Here is a 12,603-nt window from a genome sequence, read left to right as displayed (position 1 = left end):
GTTACAATGCCAAAGGCATCGACCGCGGCCAAAGTTGGGATTCGGCTCGGTGCCGTATCCTCGGCGCGTGGAGAAATGATGGCGCTCGTCCGCATCAAAAGACCTCAAACGAGCCGAACGGCAGCATGTCTAGGCCCGGTACTATACCCGGCGCCCGTTCCCGACACCGCGGAACTACATGCGAAAGTCCATGATACTCGCCCTTGCCACTCATTTTAGGAGCCGCCGACACGAGGGTGGTGGAGTCCTGGATCGCGGACCACGGTCTCGAGTCGCCGTTGAAGCTGACCGACGACGAGGCCGGGCGGCTCGCCGAGTCCACGTAGCGGTGGAAGCGGTTATTTTGCGCAGAAGAAAGGATAGACGGTTTACGGAGATTCGGAGGAATATTCAGACCACGATTCGGCGGAGGACCCGGAGCAGTACGACGACTAATCGGAGCTGTTCTGGCATCGGCTGCACCTACATTCTTGTTGTCACCCTCACACGTATTTTGGGTAACAACCGGTGGGAATCACAATGACGCATCACTGGGTATTTACAGCCGCTACAACAACAATATTAACATGGAATCATCGTGTGCCGGCACCAGCTGCTGTTTTACTTTTCTCCCAACAACGGTTGCCCCTTTACATATCGTCAACTAAGCTCTTTAGTATACATATAATAATTACAGTCAGAGGCAAAGCGTGTTGAACGGGATCTGGCTCCTAGTCATCGTGCTTCATGCTATAATGTACTACAGTATCTTGGTGTGTACTTCCTGATACGTGAATATATTCCACCATCCACTGTATAGTCTTAGTAGAAGAACATGCCATCAAAATCCTGGCATCAGGAATTTGCTTCCTCACACAGATTGCGGAGCTGACGCTTTAATCTGTGTAGCGCCTGGGACCTCGAGTCGGACAGATTCGCATTCATTGTAGGACTAGGGAGGTTTTGTACTATTCAAGAAGGGTGCAAAGGGATGCATGCAAGAATTCACAGCGTCGACAGATAATGAAGTAGCGACACAGTCCTTTTGTTCTCATCCTGGGCCGATTATCACACGGTTGTCCGCAACACATGTCAAATTCAACAGCCAGCTTTTCCGTTATTAAACCATCTATAAAGTCAATTGTGATTACTTAATGGGTGCGCAGACTTCCGCTGGCTGGTGCAAGATACCAAAGTTCGCTAGCTTAAGGGGTTTACTTTGTGTAATGTATACAGCTTTCCAACGGAACAAGTCCTAGCGCTATTCGACATGTATATATCTTTGTCCAACGTCAAGTACCTTGCCAACACAATGGTACTTTACCGCCGTCACGAATATTATTACTCAGGCACAGCTAGACAATATAAAGACCCTTGATTCCCTATATAAAAGAGTGAATGTAGACAAAGGAAACATTTGCCCAGGATTCCTGCCCCCGCTGCCTTTAACAAGCGACTTCAACTTGAGCAGTACAGCACACGACAAGCAAAACGCAGCCATAAGAAGGCCTTGGAAATCAAAATTCGACATGCGCCCGGTGCCCGTCAGCCACCCAACTGTACTCGTCGCCGCCGTCGTAATAGCGATAAGGTTCAAAATACAAGTCGTTCGAGTGGTGAAGCGCGACTTTGACATTCATATTCACAGACTAAGTCCAACGGTCAGAAACAGGGGAGCCCCGACACCATCGACTACGACAATCCGGCACTCACCTTGCCGACAGAGTCCACCACAACATAAGACGGCCTGGGGACAGTGCTGTACGTCGTCATGTACCAGTGGACGGACAGAGTAGCCGGGATCTGCGACACGGACATGACGCCCTGCTCCCGCTGCTCCCGGCATTTGCCACAGCCGCTCACATCCAGCGGACCGCTAAAGTTGAAGACACTGCCCACAAAGTTCCGCGACTCTGGGCCGTAAAAGTCCCTGCCATCCACCGCGCCAAAGAAGATGTTGATGACGAAAGGTCGGCCCGCAAGGGCATATCTGGACGGTGATCAGCCATGAGCCAAACTCGAGCCCTGCAGCAGCGGAAGAACATACCTGTCGTATAGAACGGTGACGATGTAGTCGCCAAGTACGCCCTGGTGGCGTTGAGAAATCTGCTTATAAATATGCATAGTTTTGTTTCCGTACAGCTCTTGAATCTTCTGCTTAATCACGCTTGGGTCCGACCTGGTGATGTCGTATTCATAGTGCAAGACGCGGCAGTCCTGCACATCGTCAGACCTGTACAATGTGCCCCGAGTGTCTTTATGAAACGGGGACAGATAGTTGTTCCTTTGTGACTGGCTTTTTGGGTCATCAAACCACTTGCCCGGATTTAGCTTCTGCCAGATGGCTGTCAACCGGTCGATGTTGCTAACGGCCTGCGTCAGAAACAACGACGAATTTCGAGCGTAGATGAGCAACCGGACAGACGACTTACCAATGGTATGCCCAGAACAGCGGGTCAAAAGCAGCCATGAAGACGCTTCCCATGTGGCCGGCTCCCCAGAGTTTCCTACTATTCTTGTTAGGGCGGCTGAATTGCCAGCCTCCCACCCAATTCTCCGCAATGTTAGACCAACTGACATCTCTTCGGGAAGGGTTCTGCCATCTGTGCAACTCACATGGATGTTGTTGTGCACCGCTTCGAGGGAAAGCCAATCCTTGGGCTGGGATTCCTTGTCGTAGAACCGGGTCGACGAAAAGCTGCCCCAGCTGTTCAAATCGCACGTCAACAGGCGAAAGGTCATGTCCTGAAGCGTCGGAACCGAGTCCCACTCCTTCATGTCTTGATACCACGGATGCTCGTTTAGAGCCAAGTTGGATCGGAGCCAGTTTTGTCCTCCGTCGACCCAGACGTCTGCATGGAAGCCGTCTAGGAGGCCGTACTTTGTCGTCGATGCACACTTGTCCCACTGGACGCATCGTACGTCAGCAGGTGCTGTGTAGTCTTGGGGCAGAATGGCAACATACAGGAAGGGATCCTCCGTTTTCCATTGATTCGCTGGCGATTTTGCACTCACCCGTCAACTCGCCCATGGGCGTGGCAGTTTTGAAGCAGTACATTGGGTTCGGTATATTCTTGAGACTGTTTTGCCCCGTTTTCGGATCAATCATGGTGATGACTCTCACTTCTGGAATTGTCGCCAAAATGGGGAGCCGCAGTTCGTCCAGTACTTTGCCTTGGTGTATGGCGAACCGGGCAAAGTCCCAGTAAGGCAGACGCCATTGCTTTGCCTCTGCCGTCCATTTAGCCTTGACGGCGTTCGGGACCTTGTCGGTTGTTTTGATGAAGTCGATCATTGCTTCGTACACGACTTGCTACCAACGAGGTTCAGTGTCTGCTGGATATACATGGATCACGGATGGACCAAAGAGCTGCCTCACCTCGAACAACAGCATGTACACCCGGTGCCAGGTCGGAAAGGTGTAGTGGTTATGGACACAGTATCCCCGTATCCTGCCAGTCTCTGGCGAGGGTTGGGCCTTGCCGTCCCACTTAGCCCAGGGCGCAGAATGAATTCCGGCCAGACGGAAATAAGATAAATTATGGTCTATGTGGCGCTTCTGCATGGCAGTCAACGCCTCCACGAACAGAGTAAGCTGGATGCGGTTTCCACCTTGACTGGTCTGTTCTCTGTACCAGTCATCGATGTCTTTGCGGACCGGGATGGGCCCCGAGTCCAGGGGAATACCGGTGATGGCGTAGGTCATGGTGTTGTCAGCACGGAGGTTTTTGTGGTCTTGAGGATGAATTGAAAAAGGGGGGATTCGAAGACCGGTATATATAGTCGATATGGTTGCTTCCTGCCTTGCATCTTTGGCATCCGAGTATCGTCACAGCATAGGCACTGCACCAGGCTACGTATGGTACGAAGACGACTCATTCCAGGGCCACTGGATGGCACCATCTCTAGCTCGGGCTGAGTGTCTGTTCCCGCCATTCTGACCATGTCGTGACTCGAGCGACATCAACCTAGGTTTAGGACTGCCAGTTAACTTTCCGAATCACCAAGACATGCATGAAAAGACGGGCCGTGGATGAAACACTGTCAACTCGACATGTCAGTTACTTATTGATGACCACAGTATACTGAAACACATGATACATATACTTGCGTGCTATCACTAGACTCTGTGGTATGTGTCATGAGTCGGGATGCATTCCCTATGACTGCGGGCACCAAACAGATCCGTTGGAATCTGCAGCTGCATATTGATGACTTTGGAAGGCTGATAGTGAAAATGGCGCACTCGTGATTCTTTCGGAACTTGGGTTTACTGCTGGTGGAGACGCCTTGTCAATGGAAGAGAAATAATATACCGAGATAGAATGGACAGAACATCTAGAGACCTGTGGCATGGCCGTCTTGAACGCTTGGTCCTAGCGACACACTATCAAAAAAGCTGGTTACACAGCCCTGAAAAGAAACGAATGCTGAAGGGCATGGCGCTCGTCAGCTGACATACCACGACACTATGAATGACTCGAGGTGCATTCGGCAAGGAGCCCAAGCTGGCGACTTGGTCTCGATGCATTACTACGGCCATGCCCACCGAGCCGCGACCATCTTTATCCATTTGAAGCTCGTCACAGATCGGCAAACGCAACCTGTCCACTGATACTTACCATCTGGCGGGCAACTATCTCGGTGACGTTGAGCTGGGTTTGTGTATCGGACGGATCGACGCCAAGCAAATCATCCCGAATGTTATGCTGTCTTTTTTCAACGTATTGCATCATGGGGAGATCTTGGCCATTCAGCATCGGGGACAGTAGAGCTTTACCAGGGACATGGGCAACGCCAATTGAGCATTTTGAGGTCTCAACGCCGCGTGGCCCTCCGAGCACATACATGGTATAGACTGAGACCGGAACATGGCGAACACAGAACCCATATCAGCACCGCCGACCAGATGTTGAACGCAGCAGGCGGCAAGCTCCTGCCAAGTTGGATGGCAACATCTTGACTGTCATGTCAACAGCGTCGCCGACTTACCCACGGAAACACCATCGCCCACAGAGACAAATGGAAAGCAATAGAATGCTTCCGTCTCAGCCTTGCAACTACAGACCTCATAATGCCAACAATGGCAAACGCCCACCAAAATGTGCCCTGGCCCCAGTTCACGAGTCCAACGAGAATGGGCCAACTGTCGCAAGGGATACAAGGGGCACATGGGGGTATAACACACAAAATGCTTCTGGTGGCGTGGCCACGCCCATTTTTTGCATGACACCAATCACCGCCCTTTAGCTGGAAGACGGCCTTTCCAAGCGTCTGCAGCGCAAAACTACTCTGTCCCCAGGGCCCGCACAGCACCATGTGCGAGTACGTCTGCTCCGGGGGATACTCGTGATGCGAGCCCGCGGGTTCCTCCCACGGCTGGAGCAACCTGGCCAGATACAGCGCATCGAACGCCAGGGCCGTTGGCAACGCCAGTCCAATCTCGATGTGTGCCACGAACATCATCGGCACTTTCTGCGCGGCGCTCAGCACGGCGGACAGGCAGAGCGTCCCTGCGCCGGCGGCCGACGTCAGCGCCGTGATGAGAGGGAGTTGCACCACCGGTCAGGCTTCCCGCCAGCCCGCCTTCGCTTCGAATCGACATGACAAACATGTCTAGGAGGCCAATGCAGGCCAGCACCGTCAGGGCGCAGTTCATCCACCGCAGGATGTAGACTGCGAGGCTCCAGCCCTTGCCGCCCCATGAGGGCATCACCACCAACGAGAGCATCTGGAGGCAGGACATGAATGCTATGCTGATGCTGATGCTGGCCGTGCAGGCCGCCTCGGTCGTGTCGGTGGCGATGGACCTGGCGACGACCCGGGTTGACGCGAGCAGCCGCAGGAAAAAGACGGCAAGCATGGCAACCAGAAGCACAATGGTGACGAACCAGAATACGACCGAGATTGTTTGCAGCCCGTGAATTGGTAGGGCAGTTGGTTGAGCACAACGGCCAGGATGCCGGTGCTCTGCGGTATGAGGAAGCACCGGGTCGTCCGCCGCCTTCACGATGCACAGGGTCGCCAAGGTCATTCAATATTTGGGCCGTCATGTCCAGTTTTTCCAAATAAATGGGTTATTTTGCCCCTTCTAGAAGCTTTATATGGCGTTGGACCAAAATCGGCGCACCAGCTTCGTCCGTCATCCTGACGTCAACTTCGCAGCCTTGTCGCTTGATTAATTGGATCTCAAGACTCAACCAAGTATTTCTGAACCTTGGTATGAAAGTTAGCATGCTACTTTTAACGATTGGTGAACTGTGATGACATGTGGATAGCAAATTTACAATTTGGATACATCAAGTGATAGCATTCTTGTTGGGAGCCGTAAGAACGCTGCGTTGCTGCCTGCTCCCGTACATAACAGCAGGAAAGACGAGCGTACTATTCACACGTCTCCCTCCTAGGCGTTGCCTATGTGAACAAAAATGACGTTGCTAACCCTCACTAAGCTGATCTGCGGCTCTTACACAACTTCCTACCTCTCCAGGTCCCCCTCTCCCTGCGCAGTTATTTTAGCCCCCCAGAACTTCGCAATTACTCTGGTTTGCCGACGGCGGCGTGTTCTCCTTCTGCTTTATCGGTTCTATGCGTTTGAAGATTAGATAAAACTGCCATTTCGCGTAAAGTACACCCTGACCAAGGTCACTCTCACCTTGTTCCTATCCTGATTTCTGACTGAACTTTTGCCACACCGCGTTGGTGTACAGCAGCATGGGCCTTGCCAATCGCATTCATGACTTCATCCCAAGTACCCTCTGCGGTAATACCAATTAGTGCTGAGACAGTTTGGAAAAGCCTTCTCTCGGAAACCACCGGGAGACTCGAGGCAGGTCGATCTTACCAAGTACTGTTCCCGTTGTCTGCATTGTATACTTGACCCCAAAGTGTCGGAGAAGTCGCACTACCTCTTCAAGTTCCCCGGAAATAGAGGCCTCTCCGGTCCCAATCTGCCACCCGCGTTAACATACAGCTAGATACGAATTATTGGTCAGTTGGGCTTACGGGAACCAGATTGAAGTCGGCTAGACACTTTGATGGGGTAGATAGCTGGTCGTAATTCATGACGAAGGACGTATTCTGCCGATGAGTGTGAGACAGGATGCGGAATTTTACCTAGCGATCAGAGTCCAGAGAAGCAGGAGGAGAGAAAAGTGCGCATATATATACCTATCGCGCACCGACGCCGCCATCAGCCATCATCAGCCTTCTTAAATGAGGGGTTTCAGCGTGGCGCAATATATTGCTGGTTGGATTTTAGAGTTGAGTTCTGTATATTTGTCGAATAAAGTTTTGTTACGCACCATGGCTCCAATGGTTGTTGGTGAGCAGCATCCCCATGGCTTGGGTGGCAATCGAACTACGTAAAAATGTCATCAGTTTATCATCAAAAAAAGGGAAAGGCATGACCGACCGCCTTATTTGGAAATCACCCCATGATTCCCGACATCAAGGCTCGTGGCACAAGTGGTCACCCGATTTCCGCGAAGGCGCCGACGGTGAGGATGGTCGATTGGCCAGGGAAGCAGCGCAAGGGGGATGATTTTGGTACGAGACCCGAGCTGGATGCGCCGGGCCATCCAGAGAGTGTATTTTTTGGGCGTCGAAAGATGGCTGCCCTACCATGGCCAAGTATTGGACGCCGATGCCTTGGCCGTGTGAAAGATTCAAGAGTGCACTATGGATCTCTTACTGTGTATCAGAGGGCATCTATCTGCACATGTAGACTTGGTGGCTGAGCAAGATTTATTGATGGATTGGGTCATTACCTTGGAGGCTTGGACGGTGACTAGACGGTGGCTCCTTCCATAACCGAAAATAAAGTTGCATTCCTTCAGTGCATCTCAGGATTGGCAACGCGTCACGAGCAAAACACCCTTCCGGTACGTGCAACTTCCCACCGCGGGACCAAAGTTGAATCCTTTCCATGTCTTGAGCAGGTTGGGTTCCCCTGCGTCGGATGCCACCACAAGCTATAAAGACGGGTGTGCTGAGGAGAGAGAACCGCATCGTGAGGTATTCCATGGTCATGTGTCCTGGTGCGTCACTTGCAGCTCGTGCATCCCCTAGTCGAGCCACAGAACGGAGCCGTGATTCCGCACATATGTAGGCATTGAACAAGTCCGTCAGGCCTCGCTTGCATTCTTTCATGGGCTGCAAGCCCTGACGTGAATGAGATCGGGGAACAGGAAACCAGTCATCTGGTGTGAGTTGATCTGCTTTGTCTTACTTGAGCACCTGTTGCATTTCTACAATGTCAAGGGGATCCAAAACACCAACTCGGAATCTCGCATGCGCGGAGCGCCGTCGTTCACCGTATCAAAGAGACATCAACCTGCGACGGATAAATCTGACGAGTGGACGCACGCGCTGTTCGTATATGATGGAGAGATCTTAGTCGTCTAGCATCGGGACAAATTGTTGCTATACTTGCGACACGTTAGACCCCATCGACGTCGTATCATTCGCCCAAGGCTCGCTCGACGGAATTAAGCGGCCTATCCGAAGATGGCTTCACTGGAGCCACCGGAGCCGGGCAAGAAGCTGGAGATCAAGATATCGCACGAGACAAACCTAGGAACCTATCTCAAGGCAGGATATGACGCCCAGAAGAGAATAGGCAATCTATATCAGGCTCTCCGGATGGCAGGAAAGGAATTGGCAAGGCTTATAGAGCACCATGACGAGTATGAAACTGGCCGCTCAACTGGTGTCCTCTTCCACCTCCCAAAGGACCAACAGCAAGTTGGCCGAGCTGCGGGCATGGCATTTATAACAGCAGCCGCGATTCAAGCGACACGGAATGTGATTGAGGCCTTGGTATTGCCGGAAGCTGCTTCACTTCTCGACAAGCCTGGCCATCGCTCACAAACGGCCTGTGACAAGTTGCCTCGAATCTGGTGGATTCCCATAGGGGCCAAGCCTGTGTCGACCATGATTGACCAAGGTTTGCATCTCATGGCCACAATACATCTCTCTCGCCGGTTTCTGATCGTCATCGGTACCTTATGGCCTGTGTGTCTGACGCTGAAAAAGTAGCGGTCGCCCAAGCTTTCTCTTCCAACATGGCCAGCGCGGAGATGGCTCATGAGGCCGTTGCATGGTCTCTCGACAATATTACAACACGTGCTCCATTAGAGGGGGCTTCGGACACAGCAAATAAGCAAAGGCTGTATAATTGGGCTGCGCATATTTAGTGTAGGTGTGACTCGCGTCCAAGTTCGTGGGGATTGCCCGGGGTATGTGTAAAAGTGCCAACTTGAGAAGTTCCACCGAACACATGTACATGTATAATGTCAAAACCAACACCTAGATTGTAGGATTCAACATTCACCATCAGAATACACTTGCTCTCCCTGCCTATATTTCCGCTCATTGCTCTCATAAGACTCACGACAGATCCTGCATCTTTATTAATAGATTCAACCGTTTGTCTACTTAATTTATACACCCATGATGGCCCCGTGTGTAGGCTGTATGCAGGCCGCAAATTGGCCAGGTTATACAAGTCACTCCGCCGTATACGAATATTCATTATATTACGGTATAGACCGTAATACCTGGTATTCAGTCTAGTGACATACTTTTTGCCCCCTCCTAATACCCGGGAGGGTAGTATATGAATCTGTGTATCTTATGAATAGCAAGCTTAATAAAAGACTAATCGTAAATAAGCGCCGTTTGGATTTCGGAAATTTGCAGGGTATTTCGTTCCGACGTTGCAAAAGCACGACCTGTAATGGCGCCATCTCGACCTAATTACTAGTTGGCGCCAGGCTAATCGTGCCAATCGGCGATTCGTCCCGAAGAGCCAGTTGACGGCAGTCGATTGCCGTGCTATGGCCGAAGCATCAAGTTGATACGCTGTCCGCGTTTGACTGGTCGCCCACTCGGACCGAGTCCGGCTCGAGGTCCAATGGATGGTTCGGGTCATGCCGAACCAAATAACTTGATTGATCAATGCCGGGGCACGGACTACAACTTGGTATGACTATAATGCAGGATAATGAATTCGCGCTTTCAGCCGGTAGCCTCGGCATAAAGGCTCTGAACTGAAACCTTGTGCCCACTACCGCTGCGCTTACTCGTAGAGCGCGACGCAGAAAACCCCTCGTGGCGTATGTAGTTTGAGTAAACATTACTCCGTACCTGGCGGTTATAACTTATGAGACGTTTTACCTTTTTTTATTTCCGTCAGCATGACTCTGGGCCTAGCTTGTTCTGTTTCTGGTGCTACCCTCAATCCAAGGCCTCGTACCAACGGCTGAAGCATTCGTCGTCAGTGGCAAGAAAACAGGGCATGTAAATTATGCCCAGTTCAGAAAGTTTAAGGGTTACATCCAACCGCCTCGGGAAAACGCACGGGGACGGAAATCGCCAATGGCATTGAATCGATAGCCAAGGCAGAAGTACCCAGAACAACCACCACAGCGATGAAAGGCACCTATGAGGCCTCCTGTTGATGTCTGCCTAGCTATTTAATTCCAAGCCACGGCCTAGACAAAATGTACTCGGAGCAAATGAAAAACTCAACCGCAAAGTCACAAAACCTATCCAAACATGGAGCTGTTTGTGGGCACATTCAACTTCCCGTATATATACACCCTCTCCTTCGACGCCCGCCTTGCCCATCTCAACGTCACGCACGTCAGTCATGCGACCGGTCCTCACGCATGGCTTTCCTTTGCGCCGAACCAAAAGACTCTGTACGCAGCAGCGTGGGATCCCTCCAGCGTGGCAGCCTACAGAAGCCAACGCGATGGTCCGTTCCATACCCTCGAGCTGTTGGACACCAAGCCGGTAGCCAACCCGCCCGGTTACGTCGTCGCTTCCGACTCGTACCTGTACAGTGTTGGCGGCGCCACTGGCGAGGCATTCCATGTAGACGGCGACGGCGCCCTGGGCGACCTAGCACAACAGCTTGAATTTACTACCGGCGGCGGCACGAATGGCTCCGAGCCCGGCGGGAGTGGCGGCGCTGGTCTTCGTTTCGGAGCGCACGGCGTCGATCTGAGCCCCGACGGCCACACGCTGTACGTCGGAGACATTGGATCGAATGCCGTGTGGACGTTTTCCGTTTCCGAAGAAGCCAATGGATCGTCTGCCGCTCTCACAGACCAGCAGAAGAACAGGGTGACGAGGGAGGACGACGGACCGCGACACACCTGGCCCCATCCAAACGGAAACATCTTGTACGTCATCCAGGAGCACGCAAACATGGTGGATGTGTTCCGAGTGAGCAAGCACCGTGACGGAACTGTAGAGGACCTGGAGCACCTCCAGGGCGCGAGTGTTTTGCCGCCAGGCAAGAATATATCCGACTACTGGGCGGATGAGGTCCGGTTCTCGACCGGACCGCCGGGCCACATCCCTAAATACTTGTTTACGTCCACCAGGGCCCATAATGCCAGCCTCAAAGGTTACGTGTCGGCTTTTGAATTGGATAGCAAAGGCCACTTGGTGCGTACGGAGGCTATTGACCGCTGGGAGACTCCGACGAGCGGAGGCATAGCCAACGCGATTGAGCCCGCGCCGTGGGTGGCTGGAGCTTCTCCCAATGTTCAATACCTGGCCATGACGGATGATGCCGCTGGCAAGGTCTATATCCTTGGCTTTGACGGGGCCCGTATCCGGGAGGTGAGTGAGGCGACTCTTGAAATACCTGCGCCTGACAGGGAGAAATTCAATGGTACGGTTCGAGCCGCCACGGCCGTGTGGGTGGCGCCTGTTCGGGGGCCGGCAGAATGATTGATATCAGTTGATGGGTTTCAAGAGGCGAGTTGGCTAACCGGGACATGAATGTCATGATCCTCGATTGATGTGCAATTTGTTCAACTTGGTTGCATGGGGGGAGCTAATGGGCAATGACTCTGTACAATCTCATATTGTCTAGCCGTTGCAATGCCATAGGATTCTTTGCCTGGAACCCAAAAGTGCAGAGACCTCTGGTAGTGCATGTTGTCATTTCTCTCCATGTCATTGCACGTTGACGCTTCTTGTCTTGCTGCCCGTAGGATTCGCTTTCCATGTCCAAGACGTTTGTCCTGGCATGGTTGTCCTCAACTTTGCGGAGTCTAAATTTTGCAATTATAACGTGAATAGCATGCTTCATATTGCTTGAAACGTCTATGGGACGGAGATCTCATGCTGAAGGTTGACAACACCTGGCACTTGACAATGTGACTTCTCCTCATTTGTAGCCGATTGTTGTGCTAGCTTCAAACTTGATCTCGTTCGGTCCCGCATAAGAAAGGAAAAAATATCTACACAGGAGAGATGTAGTTGCAAAAGCTCAAATGTCACCCATGCTTTAAACTCGACGTAAAAATGTCGGTAAAAGCTCCCAACCCGCGTCTCTCTGCTTACCCCCATGGCGTTTCGGCAAAAAGCGAAACTATCTCTTCGTTGTCAATATATTTTATGGCGATTGACAATGGGGTCATTTCTTTGTCGTCTTTTGCGTCTAGACATGCCCCTTTATTGAGTAAAAGCTCGACGGTATGGACATTCTTCGTCATAGAGGCAAGGTGTAGTGGTGTCTGGCCTCTATGATCTCTTGCCTCTAGACAAGCGCCTTCACTGAGTAAAAGCTCGGCGGTATTAACATTCTTCGTCATAGAGACA

The 12,603-nt window shown here is 51.8% G+C and overlaps 5 protein-coding genes across 5 annotated transcripts; 2 read left to right on the top strand and 3 right to left on the bottom strand.

Moving 5' to 3' along the window:
* Positions 1-1,496: 1,496 nt before the first annotated feature.
* Positions 1,497-3,685, bottom strand: J3458_005087 (uncharacterized protein; the record flags this gene model as incomplete). The annotated part of the gene is made up of 7 exons (XM_066118596.1): positions 1,497-1,628; positions 1,693-1,969; positions 2,027-2,344; positions 2,412-2,533; positions 2,596-2,886; positions 2,945-3,292; positions 3,359-3,685. 7 exons carry the CDS (start codon positions 3,683-3,685, stop codon positions 1,497-1,499), a joined length of 1,815 nt encoding a protein of 604 aa, XP_065976116.1.
* Positions 3,686-5,266: 1,581 nt separating this feature from the next.
* J3458_005086 (uncharacterized protein) lies at positions 5,267-6,013 on the bottom strand (the record flags this gene model as incomplete). Its single annotated transcript, XM_007811815.2, has 1 exon — positions 5,267-6,013. One exon carries the CDS (start codon positions 6,011-6,013, stop codon positions 5,267-5,269), a length of 747 nt encoding a protein of 248 aa, XP_007810006.2.
* A 503-nt stretch (positions 6,014-6,516) lies between these two features.
* ECM15_1 (UPF0045 protein M15) lies at positions 6,517-7,044 on the bottom strand (the record flags this gene model as incomplete). Its single annotated transcript, XM_007811816.1, has 4 exons — positions 6,517-6,565; positions 6,635-6,737; positions 6,824-6,929; positions 6,985-7,044. The coding sequence occupies 4 exons, from the start codon at positions 7,042-7,044 to the stop codon at positions 6,517-6,519; spliced, it is 318 nt and encodes a 105-aa protein (XP_007810007.1).
* Positions 7,045-8,022: 978 nt separating this feature from the next.
* Positions 8,023-9,321, top strand: J3458_005084 (uncharacterized protein). Its single transcript, XM_007811817.2, has one exon. It carries the CDS (start codon positions 8,488-8,490, stop codon positions 9,016-9,018), a length of 531 nt encoding a protein of 176 aa, XP_007810008.2. The 5' UTR covers positions 8,023-8,487; the 3' UTR covers positions 9,019-9,321.
* Positions 9,322-10,539: 1,218 nt separating this feature from the next.
* On the top strand, positions 10,540-11,727 carry J3458_005083 (uncharacterized protein; the record flags this gene model as incomplete). The annotated part of the gene is made up of 1 exon (XM_007811818.2): positions 10,540-11,727. The coding sequence occupies one exon, from the start codon at positions 10,540-10,542 to the stop codon at positions 11,725-11,727; it is 1,188 nt and encodes a 395-aa protein (XP_007810009.1).
* Between the last annotated feature and the right edge of the window lie 876 nt (positions 11,728-12,603).

Source organism: Metarhizium acridum (genome assembly GCF_019434415.1).
Source record: "Metarhizium acridum strain ARSEF 324 chromosome Unknown scaffold_31, whole genome shotgun sequence".
NCBI classification, from domain to species: domain Eukaryota; kingdom Fungi; phylum Ascomycota; class Sordariomycetes; order Hypocreales; family Clavicipitaceae; genus Metarhizium; species Metarhizium acridum.
Note: the sequence above shows the minus strand (reverse complement) of the source record. Positions and strands in the feature narration are given on the sequence as shown.